The 16,076-nt window shown below is 55.1% G+C and overlaps 1 protein-coding gene across 2 annotated transcripts; it reads left to right on the top strand.

Annotated features, from left to right (window-relative positions):
• The first annotated feature begins 877 nt into the window (after positions 1-877).
• Positions 878-15,628, top strand: FCN3 (ficolin 3). Of its 2 annotated transcripts, none has more exons than XM_030539293.1 (8): positions 878-1,006; positions 1,894-2,016; positions 3,316-3,360; positions 4,274-4,309; positions 5,371-5,498; positions 7,423-7,552; positions 7,978-8,112; positions 13,642-15,628. In XM_030539293.1, exons 1-8 carry the CDS (start codon positions 931-933, stop codon positions 13,719-13,721), a joined length of 753 nt encoding a protein of 250 aa, XP_030395153.1. In that variant the 5' UTR covers positions 878-930; the 3' UTR covers positions 13,722-15,628. The 2 variants fall into 2 exon arrangements, with proteins under 2 accessions (XP_030395153.1, XP_030395152.1); XM_030539292.1 differs by lacking the exon at positions 13,642-15,628 and adding an exon at positions 10,303-11,160 and having other exon boundaries at positions 879-1,006.
• Positions 15,629-16,076: the final 448 nt, after the last annotated feature.

Below are 16,076 nucleotides of genomic sequence, written 5' to 3'. Positions count from 1 at the left end.
GCAGAAGCCAGGGGTGATGGATGCAGGGGGACCCGCCACCGTCTCGTTGGGGGTGTGAGTTGGTGCCTGGAGCTGGGGGTTGGTGTCCTGGGCCAGCACTCACTGGAGCCCAGGATTGGCACCTGCAGCTGCATGGCCAGGGATCAGAGCTCAGGATCGGCGCTTGGGGTCCATGCCCGCTGCTGCACAGCCAGAGCTAGGAGTCAGTGTCCTTGGCCAGCACTTGCCAGAGTTTGCTGCAGCATGATCAGGACTGGAGCTTGGCATCCAGGGCCAGAGCCTGGCATTGGCGCCTGCTGCTGTGTGACTGGGGCTGGGGATTGCCACCCATAGCCAGCACCCGCCGGAACCCAGGGTCGCCATCTAGGAGCAGTGCCCAGGCTCAGTGGCCAAGGCCGGGGATCAGCTGCCACTGGGATTGGAGGCTGTGCCTGCTGCCGCATGGTCAGGGCCAGGGATTGGCATCCAGAGCCAGCATCCGCCAGAGCCCAAGGCCACCACTGGGGATCTGTGCCTGGGGTCAGCGGCCAGGGCTGAGAGTTGGAGCGCACGGATAGGGGTCAACACTTGGGGCCAACAGGATTGGGGGTTGGTGCCACACAGCCAGAGCCAGGGAGCAGAGCCTGCAGCCATGAGTTGGCCTCTGAAGCCCCATGGCTGAAGGCCAGGGCTGCATGGCCAGAGCTGGGGGTCAGCGCCCTAAACTCCACGGCCAGAGCTGGCTAGGACACGCTGTCCTGTGCTGGAGGAAGAGGCCTGGCCCCACCTCTCCAGAGGGTCTCTGGGGGTGCCAAGCTTTTGTGCCTAGGAACAATGGTGGGAAGCCCGGTTTACTTCCCAGGAAAAGCTCCCCACAAGGGCATTGTTCCTGGAACGTCCATAAACCGAGAGGCAGTTGGGGAGGGACGGGCTCACGAGAGAACAGTGAAGATGTGGAGCTTTATTCCAGCCCTACTTTGGCTCTGCACCTGGATGCTGGTAACCGGGGACCCAGGCACCTGCCCAGGTAGGAGAATCTCTGTTTTGGGGCTGTAAATGGGGGGGGGGGCTAGGTTGAGCTCTGAGGCACCCATGTTGCCTAGCGATGGCGGGTGTGGGTGTGTGTGTGGGGGTGTGTGTGTGTGTTTCTCTAGCCATTTAGCTGGCTCCAGCACGGCAGTAGCTGAGTCATGGCGTTGACGGCTGGGCCCTGGGTGCAGAGCCCGTTGGGCTGGCTGTTGGGATCAGTTTGGGGGCTCCAAGCAGGAGATGGGCTGGAGCTGAGCCAGGAGGAATGGAGGCTGGACCTCAGGGGAGTGCTTGTCATGGGAAGAGCTTGGCTGGCTGATGCACCTCAATGAATCCCTGCCTCCGAGCTTAAAGCTGGTTGTAAAGGCCACGTGGCTGGGATGGGATGGGCAGCCCAGAGTGTGTGTGTGTGTGGCGGGGGTGGATGGAAAAATGGAGTGAAAGCTCTCCGACTGCCCGCCCAGCCACTTGGTGCCCCTGGGAAGGATTTCTTTTCGAGCACCACACCTAGCTCAGCCCTGCACTGGGGGATGCTATGGGGTGGGCCATGGCACAGGGACAGTGGAGTAGAAAGACGCAGGCTATCGCAGGGCCGGTGGGCGCTGAGAGCAGAGAGGCAACGTGAACATGGTGGTAGATGCCTTTTGGGTCCCTTTCCCTCTCCCTCACTGGGCTGTGCTGACCTGTGAGACCAGGGCAGGTCCTGTCTGGCAGCCTCGGTTCCACAGAGCCCCTCCAGAGACCAAGACCAAGGGGCCAGCGGTAATTATCAGAGGGGCCAGGGTAAGCGATGCTGGGAACCATCTCACCAGGTGACTCGCTGGGGTCGAGCCGGAGCAGGTGCTGGGATCGTGCCTCCTCCCATGTCTCTTTGTGTTTCCACAGAGGTGAAGGTGGTGGGTCTCTCTGGTGCTGAGAAACTCACCATATTACAGGGATGCCCTGGGATGCCAGGCGCAGCAGGAAGCCCTGGAGAAAAGGGGGCACCTGGTCAACCTGGCCTGAGAGGTAGGAGATGAGAGAGGGGCTCTCACAACAGGCGCTGTCCCCAAGCTGGAGCAGGCCCCTCTGGGCCTGTGGGATGGTCTTGGGCCAGCTCACAATGAGTCGGTGGGGCCAGGGCCGGCTTTAGGAAGTGCGGGGCCCAATTTGAACAGTTTTTACGGGGCCCCGGCAGGGATGACTATTAAATATATATATATATATATATTTATATACATAAAACCACATGGGGCTTGTACTCACTGGGCGGTGCTCCGAGTCTTTGATGGCACTTTGGCAGTGGGTCCTTCACTCACTTCAGGTCTTTGGGGGCACTGAAGGATCCGCCGCCGAAGTGCCGAAGACCCAGAGCAAGCGAAGGACCCACTGTCAAAATGCCGCTGAAGACCCGGAGCGCCGCCAGGTGAGTAAAAATTAAAAAGGTGCCTCTAGCCAGGGAAGAGATTCTCCCTGGGCGTGGGGCCCTCTGAGGCGCGGGGCCTGATTCGGGGGAATTGGTGGAATTGGCCTAAAGCCGGCCCTGTGTGGGGCAGGTGGAGAACGCAGTGGTCACAAGGAGGGGCTTGGACTCTGGCAGCTACTGAGCAGTATGGCTCAAATCCTCTGTTGGAGTCAATTGGTGCAGCGGCGCTGACATCAATGCACCATTTACACCGGAAGAGGCTGGGGCCCAACGTCTCAGAGGTGTCACCAGAGCCTGGGAATCTCTGGCTAAGGGTGCAAACCCCATATTGAACTGGGCACTTCGCTGGGCGGTGCCTGGTGCGACCCCATCGCCCGTGGTCACTCTGGCTGGTGCATGGGCCTTAGCAGACTGCATGTGTTTGATGGATCTGCCCCTCTTGGCGCAGCGATTAGTCCCTGATGAGCTGCATGCCCTCCGCTGGTGGGAGAACAAGGCATGACTTCATGGGCCAGCCGCCCTTCCGTCTGGCATAGCCAGGCCACCCCCTGAATCTGACCCTCTGCCCCCCGGTGCCTCTTGCTCCCACACACAGGGCTCAACTGACCAGCCCCTGTAAGGCTGGGCAGCAGCCCACCCCTCACCTCCTCCAGGCCCGATGGCATCGTCCACCGGGATTAGCCGGGCAGCCCCCATGAGCCGCTTCTCATGGTTGCCATGGGAACAAGTAGCGATGGACGATGGACATTGAGCGCTTCCCTTCTTTTTCCTCTGGGTCCGTCCGTTTGTCCCCCTTTAAAAGAGTCCCCGGGGACTCCCCCCCCCGACCATGTTCTGCGCCTTGGCTGCGCTCAAGCACTTGCCTGCATTCACTGTGTCTCTCCGTCTGCTCTGGATTTCAGGGACAGTGGGACCGCCTGGGAAAGCAGGACCGAAGGGGGAACGAGGTAACTATGTAGCAATGGTCTGGGGGGGGGCACTGAGGGTGTAGATTACACCCGATGGGGGGTTGTTATTCAAGACAGGCAGGAGCCTTAGCATTCAGATGAGGAGCCCCCCGACCCCTGTTTCAAGAGGCATAGGTGCCTGGGCTGGGGTCCACTCCTATCTGTTCTGGCTCCAGCCAGTTTAGTCCATCCTGCCAAAATTCTCCTGTGGTTTTCAAGAGGGACCTTCGGGGCTGCTAATATGGCTCCCGGGCCTGACCCCCCCACTCCCCAAATCACCACAGCCCTTCCCATCAATTGCAACGGGCACTGGAACCAGGCCCTCTGAAGCCAGGGCAGCATGAAGCTTTGGGACGGGTGGCCAGTGTCAGGGAGATGAGCCAGCTCCCAGGATCGGCTCCCCGCCCCCTTCCCCTGTGCTGGCATGAAATGGCTCTCTCTGGAGCATTTCCACGTAGGGTGACCAGACAGCAAACTTGAAAAATCGGGACAGGGGGTAGGGGGTAATAGTAGCCTATATAAGAAAAAGACCCCCAAATCGGGACTGTCCCTATAAAATCAGGACATCTGGTCACCCTATTTCCACGTCCTCTCACGTTGCAGGGGGCTGAGTGGGGTCTCTGTGGGAGAAGCCTTTCCACCACGCTCAGTGGGGTTTGGTTCAGGTCCCCAGGGAGCAGGTGGCCGCGAATGTTGCACACTGACCCTACAAGCACATGGCCGCGGTTCCTCCTACATTGCAAGGCAGGAGGGCAGAAATACACAACCCTTCCAAACAAGAGAAGCAGCTGTGACACAGCAGGAAAAATAGCTAACCAGGAACCTTCCACTCTTCATCCAACCAAGTTCTACAGGTGCCTGCTAAGCTTTGCTTTCTAACTGCATTGTTTTTTTTTGTTTCTCGGACTGGCAGGAGACCACCCAGACCCTTCCTTCCTCTGCCAGAACGGTGAGTTTGCCTCCTCGGCGCTTAAAAAAAATGACTTACCATTGTTTGCATTAGAGTAGCGCTTGGAGGCATCCACCCGCCATGCATGAGGACGTGCTGACACAGAGCGGGAGACGGGCCCTGCCCCGGCGACCTTACAGTCTGAATAGCCAAGACAGGCCAAGGAAGCAGCCCTGGCCCCATTTTACAGGGGGAGATGGTAAGGGCCCAAGAGGGGTTGCTGGACGAAGAGGTCAGTATGCTGCAGCGCAGAGCTGCGCGGGGTACCCCCCCCCCATCAGACTGACCCCACGGAGCTGGTTAAAGAGATGAAGTGACTGGCTCAGGTCACACAGAGAGTCTATGGCAGAACTAGAAACCAAAAGTCCATCGCTCTGGAGCGGTGAACATTCCCCTTTCAGGTCCGGCCCCTATGTACTCAACTCTGGTGCAGTTGCAGTAGCCGTCACATCAGAGGACTAAGCAGGCTGTGTGTGTTTGTCCGCTTGCTCTAGAAGGTTTCTTTCTCCTTCGGCCGGGAAAGCGCACGAGCCAGTAATGCAGGAACGATAGCCAATAACACCTTTCCTCCAAGTCTCTCAAAGCACTTAGGCGGGAAAGTATTATCAGCCCCACATGGGGAAACCGAGGCACACAGAGGGGCTGTGACCTGCCCTGGGGCACACAGTGAGTCAGTGAGGAACCCATGAGTACAGACTCCCACTTCCCCGTTCTAACCGTTAGACCACACTTTGTCCCTGAGCTGGCGCTAGGATCCAGGGATCCTGACAGGTAGTTCCCTTGCTTTTAAGCACCAGACCCCATACCTTTCCCAGCTCTCCTGGCTTTAAGCACTACATGGAGATGAAACCCTCCTGAAATGACATTTAACCTAAACCAGGTTCCTGGCACCTGCTGTGGCTGCTAACTTGGTGGCAAGGTAACCCCCTATCACTGCGAGGTGATCTCAGCATCGGGAGCCACTCAGTCCCGTCCCTTCCCCACTTGTGTGCGCCTCTCTCTGGGAGAGGACGAGACCTCAGACACATTTCCCCAGGGACCAAATTCTGCCTTGATTCCAGGGCCAAAGAGCTGCAAGGAGCTTCTGGGCAAAGGAGAGTTCCTGAGTGGCTGGCACACCATCTACCTGCCGGACTGCCGACCGCTGAGGGTCTTCTGCGACATGGACACTGATGGCGGAGGCTGGCTGGTAAACACAATATCCTAGCGCCGGAGCGATGGTCACATCCAGAGCTGCCTGGTCCCAGTGCGGTGCGAGAGATTTACGCATGGGTAGCAGAATGTGGCCGTGATGGGGCTGGGAAGGGGTCAGGAGAGAATCATTCCTTACCCGTATGTAGCGCCTTTCACCCTGAAGGGCTTCACAGCCTGTCTGCACAGGGAATCACGTCACCCATGGCTGGAATGCAGCCACCTCTGGGGAGGGATGGGGCAACTGTTTGACATTGTGCAGTAAAGCTACAGTGCAAGGCAGGAAGCAAGAAAGATCGCTGCATCTCCCTGAACCAACAGGAGGGGTTCAGGTAGAGGCTGTGGAGTTAGCTGGGGTTATCAGTCCACGAGTTAGTGGAGCAGAGAAATCGCTGAAAGGCAGATGCATCCGTCTCACCTTTCCCTGACTGTTGGCATGCCCCACAGATATGGCTTTCTCTGGTTTGTAAGATTTCCCTTTGCTCACCCAGGCATGGTGTGAGTCCCCAGTGGCTAGCAGCGTGCAAGGCTGACACCCTGAAAGGGCGATGATTGGAGGGATGCGGACCATGGTTCTGTCTCTGATAGCTGTGCCAGAACGTCCTGGCTGGCTGTGCACTTGTGGGGGGGAGTGGAGGAGAAGGAGGCCACGGGGGTGTCACTCACAGGCTCACACTGGCTTGGCTGAGATTAACAGCCAGCCCTGAATGTGCTAGGGCTGGGGCCAAGCAGCAAAGTCCAGAGCCGCTCTAGCTCGGTACTTCCCGAGCACGTGGGGAGTGGGGTTTGGAGCTGGTTTTGCTTTGCGGATCCACCTACAGACAGATCATTCTATCCCAGGGGTCGGCAACCTACAGCACATGTACCAAAGGTGGCACACAAGCTGATTTTTGATGGCACATGGCGGTGGACTCAGCGGCTCTGGGGTTTCCACCGCCAGCTCCTGCCACCCAGGGTCCCACCGCTGCCCGCTGGTCCCACTCAGCGCCCACTGCCGGCCTGGGTGAAGGAACCCCAGGCTGGCAGCGGGCTGAGACCCCGGCTGGCAGGAGCCGGCAGCTGGAACCCCAGAGCGGCGATGGGCTGAGCCGTTCAGCTGCTGCTCTGCCGTTCCAGCTGCTGGCCCCTTGCCAGCCAGGGTCCCTGCCGCAGCCTCCACTCACCTTGCTGCCAGTTGGAGTTCCAGCGCAGGCCCCCTGCCAGACAGGGTCCAGGCCTCCGGCCCTGCTCAGCCCTACCAGCCGCCAGCTCCACTCACCTCAGCTGCCGACAACTGATCACTCAGAAGCTTGTGTGCAGCTTAAAGTATCTAAATACATGCCACCAGACATTGGAAAACTCAGCACAGAAAAGCAAGAGCAAGGATCACACTAAACTGATAAGATCTGCATTTTAATTTAATTTTAGATAAAGCTTCTGAAACATTTTGAAAACCTTGTTTACATATAACAGTGGTTTGGTTATATAATATATAGAGAGACCTTCTAAAAAACGTTAAAATGTATGACCGGCACACGAAGCCTTAAATTAGAGTGTATAAATGAAGACTCAGCACAGCACTTCTGAAAGGTTGCTGACTCCTGTCCTAGCCTGTCTCCAGCCATAGTTACCGCTGGGTGCTTTGGGGGTCGGGGGGGGCGGGGGAGGAAAGGCATCAAAACCCCATGATGTATCCAACTGTGCAACATTTTACCCTAGTGGCGGAATTCCTTCCTGACCCCAGCCAGGGACACGCTCGTGCCCTGAAGCCTGAGACTGGACAGCCCAGTTGATCTTTACTTCCAGCCAGTGTCCCCATAGCTGCTCATCTGGATCCTCCATGGCCCAGTTCAGTCAGGGCTCCAGCTATTGTCTGAAGTTCGGCTGCCGGAGCATGAGAGCTGAGTCAGCTCCCAGCCCCCATTCTCTCCCTTCTCCTCCAGGTGTTCCAGAAACGCATGGACGGCTCAGTGGATTTCTACCGCACCTGGAGCGCCTACAAGAAGGGCTTCGGGAACCAGCTTTCCGAGTTCTGGTTGGGCAATGAGAACCTCCACCTGCTCACCCAGGATGGTAAGGAAGCCCAGCAGCTGTCCTGGGGGAGCTCTGGCCTGCCCTGCGGGCTGTCATTCCACAGGGCAAAAGCGAGCAGCCATTACCCATCAGAGGCCTTTTAGATCCAGTCCTTGGATTCTGAGAGGCTGGAAATGCCCAGGTTAGGTGGGTGGGAATATCCCTTTCCCCTGATCCCCTCCTTTTCCTCGGGGATCCCCGCCCCTCCCTCTCAGCCAGTTCCCATTGTTGGCTGTTCTGCCCTAGTGCCCTGCAAAGACATGGCATTGCTCACAGGGATGGTCACCCCCTGGGTGTGCTGGCGTCACGGTGGGCAAGCCTCCCTGCTTTGTGACTAGAAGCCCCAGCCCAGATCCCGCTCCTGGAGGTGAGAGGGAGCCAAAACAGGCCCCTGGCTAACACTGGGCTCTGTCCCTTTCCCTCAGGCGAGTTCCAGCTCCGTGTGGACCTGGTGAATTTTAATGACAGCAGCTCCTTTGCCAGCTACCGGTCCTTCAAGCTCAAAGGGGAAGAGGACAAGTACGAGCTTGTTCTAGGGACGTTCCTCGGCGGCTCTGCAGGTGAGGAGAGTGTGTCTGGCTGGCGTTCTGCACTGCGCCACCCAAAGAGGCAGCCCGAGGGGATGTGGGCAAAGGCACCTTTCAGCCACTTTTATGCCCTCAGGATTCAGGGCTGCTCCGAGGCTCAAATCAGAGCAACCTCAGGGATGCTTTACCAGCAAACTCCCGAGGGCTGCCCTGCAGTCCAGAGAAGGTCAGAGTCTCCATTGCACCATATACTGTGGAGACACCCCCTTCTGTCTCTGTGCCAGGGGCTTCATGGGGACCTATGGGACCTACACAGTGCATCCTCCAGGGGACTGCACCCCAGCCTCTTGCAGCAGGATCTGGGCCCCTGCACGCTGCGGGAGCAGCACAAAGAGGCCAAGGCGGGAGAAAGAATCTGTCCCATTGTGTGTGTGCGTGGGAGAGACACCACACGTTCCACTCTTCTTCGCTTCTCCTACAAAGAAATATGCATCCAAACTCCCAGAGCAAGGGATGCAGCAAAGCATGAAATGGGCTGAGCTTCTCCAGGGTTGCTCAGCCATTTGTAATCACATGATAATGACTGATCAGCATTAATACTTAACCCTTGGCGCGCCTCTGGTGCTGCCCTCCGGGGGTTTTCTGAGCACTTTGTGTAGGTCCATGGATTACGCCCCAAAAACCTATTGTGAGGGGGGAAAAGGATGGAGGGTGTCTGGGGAGCCAGGCACCCAGCACTGAAATGCAGCTGTTTCTGGGAACAAGGAACGCAGCAATGCTAGCCAGTAATTTAAGGTAGGCAGAGGAACAGCACATCTGGCTCAAACTGTCACACGGGGAATTAAAGAGACAAAACAGGATTGGAGGAGATGGCCATGGATGCAAAAGACAGATCTAGGTCTCAAATGATCACACACAGAAATACAAATGCCTATCCTGGCTGCCCCCACAAAACACACACGGATTGTGGGGGGCTCCCATATCTGGCGAAGAGGGATCATTCCTTGTTTGTCTCCCTGCTGGGATCTCTGCCAAAGGCGAGGCTCAGGCAGTGGCCTCCTCCCCTCCCCGCCGCAGCCTCTGGTTCCTGGTAGAGCAGATTGCACACGCTCAGGACACTTGGCATCCAAAACCCCAGGAAGCCCCACCACAGCTGCCTGTGCCCGGCATCAACCCCCTCCACCCTCCTTCTCCAGGCATTAACCCCATTAGCTGCCAAGGGTGAGTGCAACTCTCCCTGGGTGGCACCCATGTTCGCTGGGGGGGTGGGAGGGGATGCAGCCTGAGCCCGTGACAGCACTGAAGATTGCAATGGGTCTGTCTTATCTGCCAGGTCTCCTGCTGGTTCAGGGTTCCTGGGCACTAAGGTGATTAATCCCTAGGAGCCTCGGCAATCCATTTCCTTGGCCTGAATTACGCAGATGCACCCTATCCAGCCCCGCATGTTTCCCCTGAGAGCGCCGCTGGCAGAGAAAACCCGACCCGAACGACATGCTCACGGATCTGAACCACAGCACAGCTTTGCTAATAGCAACACTTAGAACTTGCCCATCTTCAAAGCACTTTACAGACTTTAGCTAATTAGCCCCCACGTGGCCTGACAGCAGGCCCAGATTCAGGGAACTCTGGGGTTCAAAACCTGGTTCTGACACTCACTGCGTGACCTTGGGTAGGTCACAGCCTTTGCTGTGCCCCACCATGTGATGGGGATAAGGCACCACCTGGGGTGTATGAGGATTCATTACTTAATGTGCTATTGACACGCTAAGCATTACTACGTAGGCGTGTATTATCATCATCCCCATTTCACAGCTGAGGAAACTGAGGCAAAGCCATGAAAGGCCCAATTTGCCACCGAGTTCAGCACATCGACAGCTCGGTGGAAAATCTGGCCCCGATTGTGGGTGCTGAGGCCTTGAAAACAGTCTAGTGCCTTGGAAAAAATGTGGCTCCCTAGCCCCGTGGGCAAACCCAGGACTCCCAGATTCACAGCTAGTCAAGCCAAAAGGGACCATGATACACACATTGCTTCTGCTCTCTGGCATGACACAGCCATAGAATTAAACCTCAGGAGCTTGGATCCCAATCCTGGGCTCAGACCAGACCACGAGCCCATGCTGCCTCCAGGGATATAGAGCCTGCAAGGGAAATGCTCCCATTTCTATGCTGCTCAACGTCATGCCCTGGTGCGGTTGTGGCACTGGGATCTCGTGTGTCCCGCAGGTGACTCCCTGGGCCTCCACAACGGGAAGCCTTTCTCCACCTATGACCGTGACAACGACAGCGGGACGCAGAACTGCGCCGTCTCTGTGCATGGCGCCTGGTGGTACACCAACTGCTACCGCGCCAACCTGAACGGGGGCTACGCGGTGGGGGAGCAGAAGCAGCAGAGATACGGCATTGATTGGGTCTCTGGCCAGGGCGTTGGCAACCCCTACAAACACACGGAAATGAAGCTCCGTTAGCCAAGGGAGCCCCCGTCCAACCTGTGCATCTGCGGCACGCCTGAGACAGCAGGACAGAGCTGCCTCATAGATCTTCCTTTCCCCCGCAGCAGCTCCAGGGGCCTCCAGTGATTACACCCCCCACACCTCTGGAGGAATAACAGACTCCTTCCTGGGATCATCCAAGCTCCCCAGTGCATCCCCATGGTCCCGTGAGGACAGCCCTCCTGATGCAATCACTCCCCTCACTCCCAGGGCAATGGGGCAGATCCTTGCTTTCCTGGCCCTGCCATCTGACGTTGCACTGGGTCGTGTTGTGTCCAGATTCTCTGGAGGCTGCTTAGTGCCATCACGTGCCCAGAGGCAAATACATAGGCCACAGTGAGCTCAATGCATGTACCCACACAACGTGGTCGCATGTGGTCCTCTGCAGAAACTGCTTTCCAATAGAGTTGCCCAGATCAGGACTACCGAATGATATAGATTTTGTGTGTGTACATACATGTCGTTGGGCCTGTGTATGCGTGTCAGACCCAATTACACGCATATGGAGGGTTGATCTAGCGTGTATTTCATACCATACTGCTCCACTTGCGGCTGCTGTGTTCTGTGCCCCCAATAAAAGCATCACTCCCGGTCGTTTGTTTGAAATCTCGCTCATTTGAACATTCCCCGCGTGCTCTGCAGCTGCTTTTCGGCAGCTCCGGCTGAGTTTGCCCAGCTGCGGCGGTGGCTTTGATCCCAGCCCTCGGGAGGGCTGAAGGTCGCCACGTCCTGTTTTGTTTGTTCAAACACATTGGCTTGTCAGTTTCATGTGACCTTGTCTACTGGATTGAAACAACGGCAGCCAGGGAATCGTCTGTGCACCTACGGCCAGGTCCAGAGCCCAGCGAAGTGCCCGGGAACCTTCTCCCTGGCTGCAGTAGCCTCTGGCTCAGGCTGTAAGAGACTGTAGGCCCATAGGCGTTGTCATCCCCAGTCAGAGGCCATCGCTTGTCCCGAGTTTTTATGTAAATTAGTCTAGTCCATCTAGTGTCCAGTACCTGCTATTTGTGGGGCAAGGGAAAATCCTCTCTGGACCCTATAGTATATTTGCACGTTATATGTTTTGCCTCGTGTGTGTATGTGTGTCTGTGTGTGTCTATGAGGTTGTGCTGTGTTTTGTCTTTGTTCTTCTCTGTCACTTTGCCTCAGCCCAGGGATCCCCAATGCGGTGCCCGCTGGCGCCTTGGCACTCACAGGGGCATCTAAGTGCACCTGCATACTGGCCGGCGGATGAGCATCCACCGAAATTTGGCGGCATTTTGACAGTGATGCCTCTGGATGATGCCACTTGTTGGCGGCATTTCGGCGGATGCTCATCTGCCACCATGGTCCTCCGTGGCTTGTCGTCTGGTGCCTGCCAGACAAAAAAGGTTGGGAACCACTGCCTCAGCCCCTTGTTTGATCAGAGCAATGCCCTTTCCAGCCTGTGTGAGTTGAAGCAAGGCGCTGGATTGCTCACCCTGGGAGCTTATGGCACAAGGCAGTGACGATGTACGCCCTTTCCTTCCCGCCCCTGCACACCACGCCCAGGCAATACACTGCTCACCTAGATCTGACCAGACCATTCTCAGGGGGGACATGGATTTGTGGATCATTCAGTTCTTGGCTTCTCTGCAGAAGCTGCCAGCAAAAGTGACCTGTGGTATATGGAAAACTGTGTTACAAACATGTCTTGAGCTACCACTTGAAATTTCAGGCAGTTTCCTGGTCCTGCCTGCAGGCTAAGGGGCTCTGTAGGGAAGCATGTGATCTGGGTCTTCTTCAATAGTCAGTCTGCAAAGAACCAGCCTAGAACAAGCTTATAAATATCAATCTATCTATCAATCGAGCGATTTAATGCATTATATGGCTCCCAAATTCTCATCGCTTTGGTAGCTCAGTGCCTCTCCAAATTATAATGTGTACATAGAAAAGATCTGTTTATCTTCTCCCACTTTCAGTCAGCATGTGCTGGACTTTGTTTAATTCACGTGTCTGAGTTTTCTCCCTTGCTGTTTGTTTTTGTGAATGAGGTATTACTCTGAGAAGGCCCCTTGGCCTGAGGCCCATCATGCTATTTTCCCACATCAGGCAGTTTATGATCACAGCTGACCTGGGCAGGATTCAATCCTGCGATTAAGGCCTGGTCTACACACCTAGAACTTGGCTCAATCTAGCAACATCACTCAGGGCTGTGAAAAATGTGGAATTCTTCCACTGACCTAGCTCCTGCCTCTCGGGGAGGTGGACTAACTACACTGATGTTGTAGTAAGTGTCTATGCTGCAGTGCCTCTAGTGTAGACATACCCTAAGGCCCAGACCCTGCTCACTTTTATGCAGCTAGTAATCCCATTGACCCCAGTCGGCTGTTCATGGGAGCGACGTCACACACATCCTTAAGGGAAATGCTCACTAAGTGCCTCTCTACATCTTGAAGCACTTCAATTCTGGAAAAATCTGACCCTCAGTGGCCTGCCCAAGGCCAGGCAGGGCACCTGTGGCAGAGGAGGGAATTAAATCCAGGCCCTAACTACTGGGCCACCCTTCCTGTCTGAGTGCTGCAGCGCTGTGGCTAAAGCAGTAGTAGCTTGAGCATTAGCTTGAGGTCTTTAAAGCACAATTTGAGGAAATAGCTCAGACATAGGTCAGGGGTTTGTTACAGGAGTGGGTCGGTGAGATTTTGGCCTGCGTTGTGCAGGAGGTCAGACTAGATGATCATAATGGTCCCTTCTGACCTTAAAGTCTATGAGCTCCAGGGTTCAGTCCTGGCAGGCAGCCAACACAAGTACACATGCCCACAAACCTGGGACAGGTCCCTGATTCCCTGGGGGAAAGTATCTGCTTCTATATTAGAACTTGGCTCAGAGGGCCATGAATGCTTTGACATACGGGGTGAGCCCACGTGTGACACTATTCCCAGAACGGCCCCCAGATCACTACAGGCCCAACTGGACCCTTTACGGCTGTTGCTGAGCAGTGTCTCGCAGGAACAATTTCACTGAAGTCAATGGTGCTGGTTTTGTAGGTCAACAGCTCCAACACACTAACCACCAAGGGCCAATTCAGGGCGATCAGTTTGGTTTTGTTTCTTAGGTTTGCAGCCGAAATTCCCTGAAGCCGAGGGAGGGCCGGAAGGGGGCCCAGCTTTCAAGCCACAGCCCATGGCATCATGAGCAGAACAGTTCCGGATGTTCCCCCTGGCCTGGGAAGCAGGAACAGCTGACTTGGCTCCGGAGGAGGGGGGCTGCTTCCCCGTGGGAACTGCTGCAGGGTGATTTGACTGGATATAGCCAGCCAGGGCAAAGGTGCATCATGAAGCTAATGTTGGACACAATCCAGAGCCCACTAAAGTCAATGCAGAGATGCCCACTTTGAATCAGGCTCATTTCGCACCTCTGGATCATACTAATTATCACGTGTTATTACAAACATGAATATGTCGCTCAGCACCCTTCCCTCAGGGATCTCCAAGAGCTGCACAGTGAAGTCAGGATCCCCATACCCACAGGAGGTCAGTAAATATTATGTTATTTCTTTGTCCAGAGTGGGAGAACGAATCTACAGGCTAGTCCTCTCTTAGTCACAAATGGATCTGTCAGGTCCCAGGCTGGAGCAGGAGCATCCTCCATTGTCTTCAATGTATTTGTTGAGTCCTTTATAAAACGTCCTCTCAGTGATGCCATCCCGACCCCCGCAGCCAAGCGTCCCGCTCCGAGCTCCCAGTCTCTTTACAGCTAAGCGAGTTGGTGCAGTTTGGAAGCTCCACACAGAGGCTTCTCTTCCTTCCCCGCCCCTCTGCCCTTTATCCCAGCGTGGGAGGAGGTGAACGGATGATAAATCCTAAAATTAAAAACCAGCAATGGCGCCAGGAACGCAGCCCTCTGGGCCAAGTGACTTCTGGCCTATTGCAGATTCCCAGCCTCGGACTCCATTCCCAGCAGACTCGCTACATCTCTGAGCTCCACAGAAAGAACATGTCCTTTCTCCCATCACAGCAGTCAGCCCATCTAAAGCCAAACCGCCCTGTGCTCGCTGCTTTTTGGAAGTCCTGAGGAAAGGGGGAAGCGAGCAGGGACGGACATGCTCATGGGGGGGGGGGGGCGAAAGACAGCGATGCTAGTCAAAAGTGTTTGATGTGTGCACGCAGCTTTTTGGAGCCGAAAGCTGTGTTTTTCCTGGAGACTTGGCCTGTGGGCTGCTTTCTCCATCTCTCTCACACACACAAGTGCCTATAGCCAGCTTTGCAGTCCAGGGCAGCCAGCCCTAAAGCTGGACAAACATCAGGCAGATGGAAACAACCTAAGCCCCTCTCTGAAGAGCGTGAAATATATTTTGTAAATCTGGGACTGAACGCCCCAGGCGATAGCGTGTCACACCACAAGGTGAGTGTAGAGGGAATTCCTCTCTGCCTACTGCCTTCAAAGCCTTCCCCGGTCATAAAAGACTCTGTGTTTGTACCATCCTGTATGCTGAAAGCCGGGCTTTTTGCTAGACTAATTTTCCTCCACATCTCTCGCTATGGAAAAAACTGAACTTCAATTAACTGAAGCTCCATTTGTCTGCACCACCCGTTTTCCATTACAGGTTTGTCTCCCCTGACATATGTTAATTGCACTGGCAATTTGCTCTAAACTTCAGTTACCCAAATGGCTGACATTCAGATAATGGAGGTTCAACTGCACAATGTTCCCTTCATTAGTCTTTGCACATTTGTCTTCTTTTATCTCGAGTTTTAATAAGAGACGTATTGGAGTCTAAATATCTTTAGCCGCATTTGAGATTGTATGCGACGTGAGCGCTTGCAGCGCTTCCAGAAATGCGTTTGCCAAATTCAGGGGTGCGTCTGTCCTCTCCACTCCGTAGTGCAGGGGCACGCTTGCTCACATCCTTGCACTATGTGTGTGCACATCCATGCCTTTGTGCACACACATCGGAAATGCTGCTTGTGCAAAAAGATGCATCTGCCATTTGGGCCGCTCGCTGCCTTCCAGAGCAAGAAGAAACCGCCGAGGTTTGTAAGGTAACTCACTTCTCTTCATGTGTCAACATCGTAATGCCCACATCTGTAATTTTCACTCCATGCATCTGAAGAAGTGGGTTTTTTTACCCACGATCGCTTATACCCAAATAAATTTGTTAGTCTGTAAGGTGCCGCCGGACACCTTGTTGTTTTTGTGGCTACACGCTAACGCTGCTAGCCCAATACTTAGAGGTTAGGTACCATTTCTTGACCCCATTGCTGCAATTACATTTAGGGTGGGAGGGATAGCTCAGTGGTTTGAGCATTGCCCTATTAAACACAGGGTTGTGAGTTCAATCCTTAAGGGGGCCATTTAGGGAACCAGGATAAAAATCTGTCTGGGGATTGGCCCTGCTTTGAGCAGGGGGTTGGACTAGATGACCTTCTGAGGTCCCTTCCAACTTTAATCTTCTATGAATTGGAGCCATGCATTTTTGCACCCTCGGCACAGGTCCAAAGGCAGGTCTTTGGGGGCCTGATTGCAGGATCGAGGCCCTTTTGTGCAAAC

This window comes from Gopherus evgoodei, chromosome 20 (assembly GCF_007399415.2).
Source record: "Gopherus evgoodei ecotype Sinaloan lineage chromosome 20, rGopEvg1_v1.p, whole genome shotgun sequence".
Classification (NCBI taxonomy): domain Eukaryota; kingdom Metazoa; phylum Chordata; order Testudines; family Testudinidae; genus Gopherus; species Gopherus evgoodei.
This window is presented reverse-complemented; position numbering and strand designations above follow the sequence as displayed.